Genomic DNA, 3,131 nt, shown 5'->3' with positions numbered 1-3,131 from the left:
TGTTTTCTTTTCCTCTCAATAATGTGTTTCTATAATTATCTTGAACTTCTTTCTTAGATCTTGGAAACTCGAGTACAAATCTCAGCTGTAAGTTTAAGAACCTATGATACTAATGTGATGTATGACCACTTTATCGTCTAATGCGATTTATAAGACCGATATTTATAGATTGTTATTTGCATATCATATGGGGTAGATTTTAAGACTTAAATAAATGTAAATCTAGGTCATATTATGTTGAAGCTAGTTGAGCCAGTGCACTTAAGCACTTTTACTCTCTATTGACTGCGGGGTATCTTCAAAACCTCTTTATTATATCCTATCGCAGCACGCTAACAATTCTACAACTAGACTGCTTACTAAAATTATACTGGGTTTTAGTAGTGTTAGGTTAGGTTAAAGTTAGTTAAAGTAGCGAATTAGCGCCCAAAGCTCACTTGAGCTCAAATAATGGGAGGTTTTTAAAGGAGTGAAATGAAATTGAATAGTGGAGTTTGAGTTTAGTATGAAATTATTTCATATTATTCTAGGAATGATAAAAAATTCGTAAATTTATTTTTTTACCTAAATTAAATTATTACCTTCTTAAACCGTATCTTTGTTATTCGTGCATCTTCCATGTCCGAACTGTGCTAATTTTCTGCAACCGATTTTAAGAATCACAAGCAAGTTCTGCAATCTTCTTTGTTTTAAAAATAAGATTGAGAATATTTAACTGTTTTTTTTTTTGCAAATACTTTTACTGCGTGTTTTGTTAATAAGTCACATAAGAACAAACAACATCTCTGCAAATATAAAGACTCACAAAAATTTCCAAAACAGCCGGATGATGTCATGCGCTCGGTACTCAATGGTGACTGAGCAGGGTCGAAGCCGGGTTTTAAAGTTCAGTTAATTGTTTAAAATTTTTTACCGGCAAATAAAAACATAAAAATTTTGTCTATTTTTCGTTTTTGTAAAATAATTTGTTTTTGAGCTCAATTTCATGTGTAAAAATTAATCATTCACTTTGCATCGTCATTTAAGCGTATCTCTATACTTGGTTCTACCAATTATCGACTGACAATTTTGTATGTCTATACAATTTATTTATATGTATATAGCTACTTATATAAAAAGTGTAAAACACTTAAATTCAAAGCTCAACCAAAACGTTTCTTTACAATTTTACACAGAACTACCAATGAGGTCATCGATATTGCCTCCGTAAATATTTTTTTTACTTTTCCAAGTCATTAACTTGCTCTGGTTAGTTCTCTTTAAATTATCTGTATCTGTGTCTGTGTCTGTATTTTTTTCAACAATGTTGAAGTGTTGATGTATTATGCGAATTAATTTCTGAAGAAATAATTATTATTATATATTAAGAAAATGATAATTGACGTACTCTCCGACTTGTATCTTTGAAATTTTCTATTCAACGTTTTTTGTTAAATGAGTCTGAATTAAAATTAGTCAATTATTAAGAATTTTTACTCATTGTTGGGAATAGATAAAATAATTTATCTATAACCAATGCTATAATAATGATTCAATGAATGAAACATTTTATTAGATGTATGGCATATGACTACTATTTACATATGATTTTAGGATGATGTATGTATATCATGGGTTTATGGTACGTAGGTTTATGAATAATAATTCTTATTGGTTTTGTAATTACTTTTTTATATAGTCTGTACTATATATATACCACTATTACTTTATACCCTTATTAATATAAATTTGACTTGACTTTTTATTTTTTTTATAGTACAGATAAGACCCTTTAGATTAGCAAAAAAAACCTTATTTATTTAAAGAGAACATAAAATTTAAAGTATATTATGATGTACACTGTAATAAAATTTATATAACTTTAAAGCACTAAAAAAAGAAATTAATTAAAACATTTTGTGAAAAGAAGATTTAACTAAAAACTTTCTCTATGAAAATAGAACACAGTTTTTATGAGATTAGCATCTTTAAAAAAAAATAGAAGAGAGAGAAGAGAAAAAGAAGACTCAGTGAACTAGTTAATTTTATTAAAACAATAATAAATTCATTACCAATGGTCATATAAGCTATGGTGATTTCATTATTAGAAGGTGGCTATGTAAATATATAGCCACCTTATATATAGTATAATACCTTCATACTATTTCACTATTATTGTTTAGAATTCTCTCTCAAATCTTTATTTATTGGTATGTAAATCGGCATCACTTCAGCAATAGCATCCATATTATAACTTCATTTACCTCTTCCTTTTAAGTACTACCTGCAAAAACATGAGCATTAACCAAACATAAATCAACAGATTGTTTTTAAACGACTTCTGGAACTCACTGTAGATTGTCCAACAAATTTCCTATATTCTTCTTCCATGCATTTTGATATAATTTACGCCTAAGATTTTATAATTCAGTCTATAAATCTAGCAGTAATGGCTGTCATTTAAAATCATAGAAGACTATACTTGACTATAGATTATTTATATATGTACATATATTATTTTATAATTTGTTATTGTGTTTATTAAAGATTCTGAGTTTTTTCTAATATTAAATTTTCAATTATTTTCTTATTTTACTATTTTATTACGTTTAAATGGTTTTTATTACTTATTTTATTATAAAGCAAATTAAAACACATCAATCATTATTCTTTGAAAATATATCCCATAACTGAAACAGATTTTTGTATATTGCATTTAATTATATATTCACTCAACAAAATAATTAGCACTTAAGACAAACTTATTTCGCTTCAGTAAGAATTCATATACATTAAATATATATATCTTCTATCGCAAGATGCTGCAGTTATGGCCTGATGTTTCTAAGATATCTTATAAATAGATTGAAAGATACGAATCACATATCTCGTCTAGTAGCGTCAGATATTTTTATTTGAATTGTTGCAAATTTATTAAATATTGTAGAATGAGAATGGCTTTCTTTATTCTTTCCACACTTCCGACAATATTTTCATTATTATTCTACGTAGTATCTTATGTGTCATCATGCAATCGCTTTGACAATCATTTGATATATTAGATACTTTTTTACTTTTAAGCATTTGTATAATGTTAAACAATCATTTGATATATTAGATACTATTTTACTTTTAAGCATTTGTATAATGTT

General features: G+C 26.7%; 1 protein-coding gene across 1 annotated transcript in view; it reads left to right on the top strand.

Annotated features, from left to right (window-relative positions):
• Positions 1-91, top strand: part of LOC119676660 — a 627-nt gene extending 536 nt beyond the window's left edge. Inside the window, exon 3 of the mRNA XM_038087910.1 lies at positions 58-91. Within this exon, the coding sequence (XP_037943838.1) occupies positions 58-91 (34 nt within the window). The remainder of the gene's footprint in view (positions 1-57) is intronic.
• The last annotated feature ends 3,040 nt before the right edge of the window (positions 92-3,131 follow it).

The sequence above is a fragment of the Teleopsis dalmanni genome, chromosome 2 (assembly GCF_002237135.1).
Source record: "Teleopsis dalmanni isolate 2A chromosome 2, ASM223713v2, whole genome shotgun sequence".
Taxonomy (NCBI): domain Eukaryota; kingdom Metazoa; phylum Arthropoda; class Insecta; order Diptera; family Diopsidae; genus Teleopsis; species Teleopsis dalmanni.
This window is presented reverse-complemented; position numbering and strand designations above follow the sequence as displayed.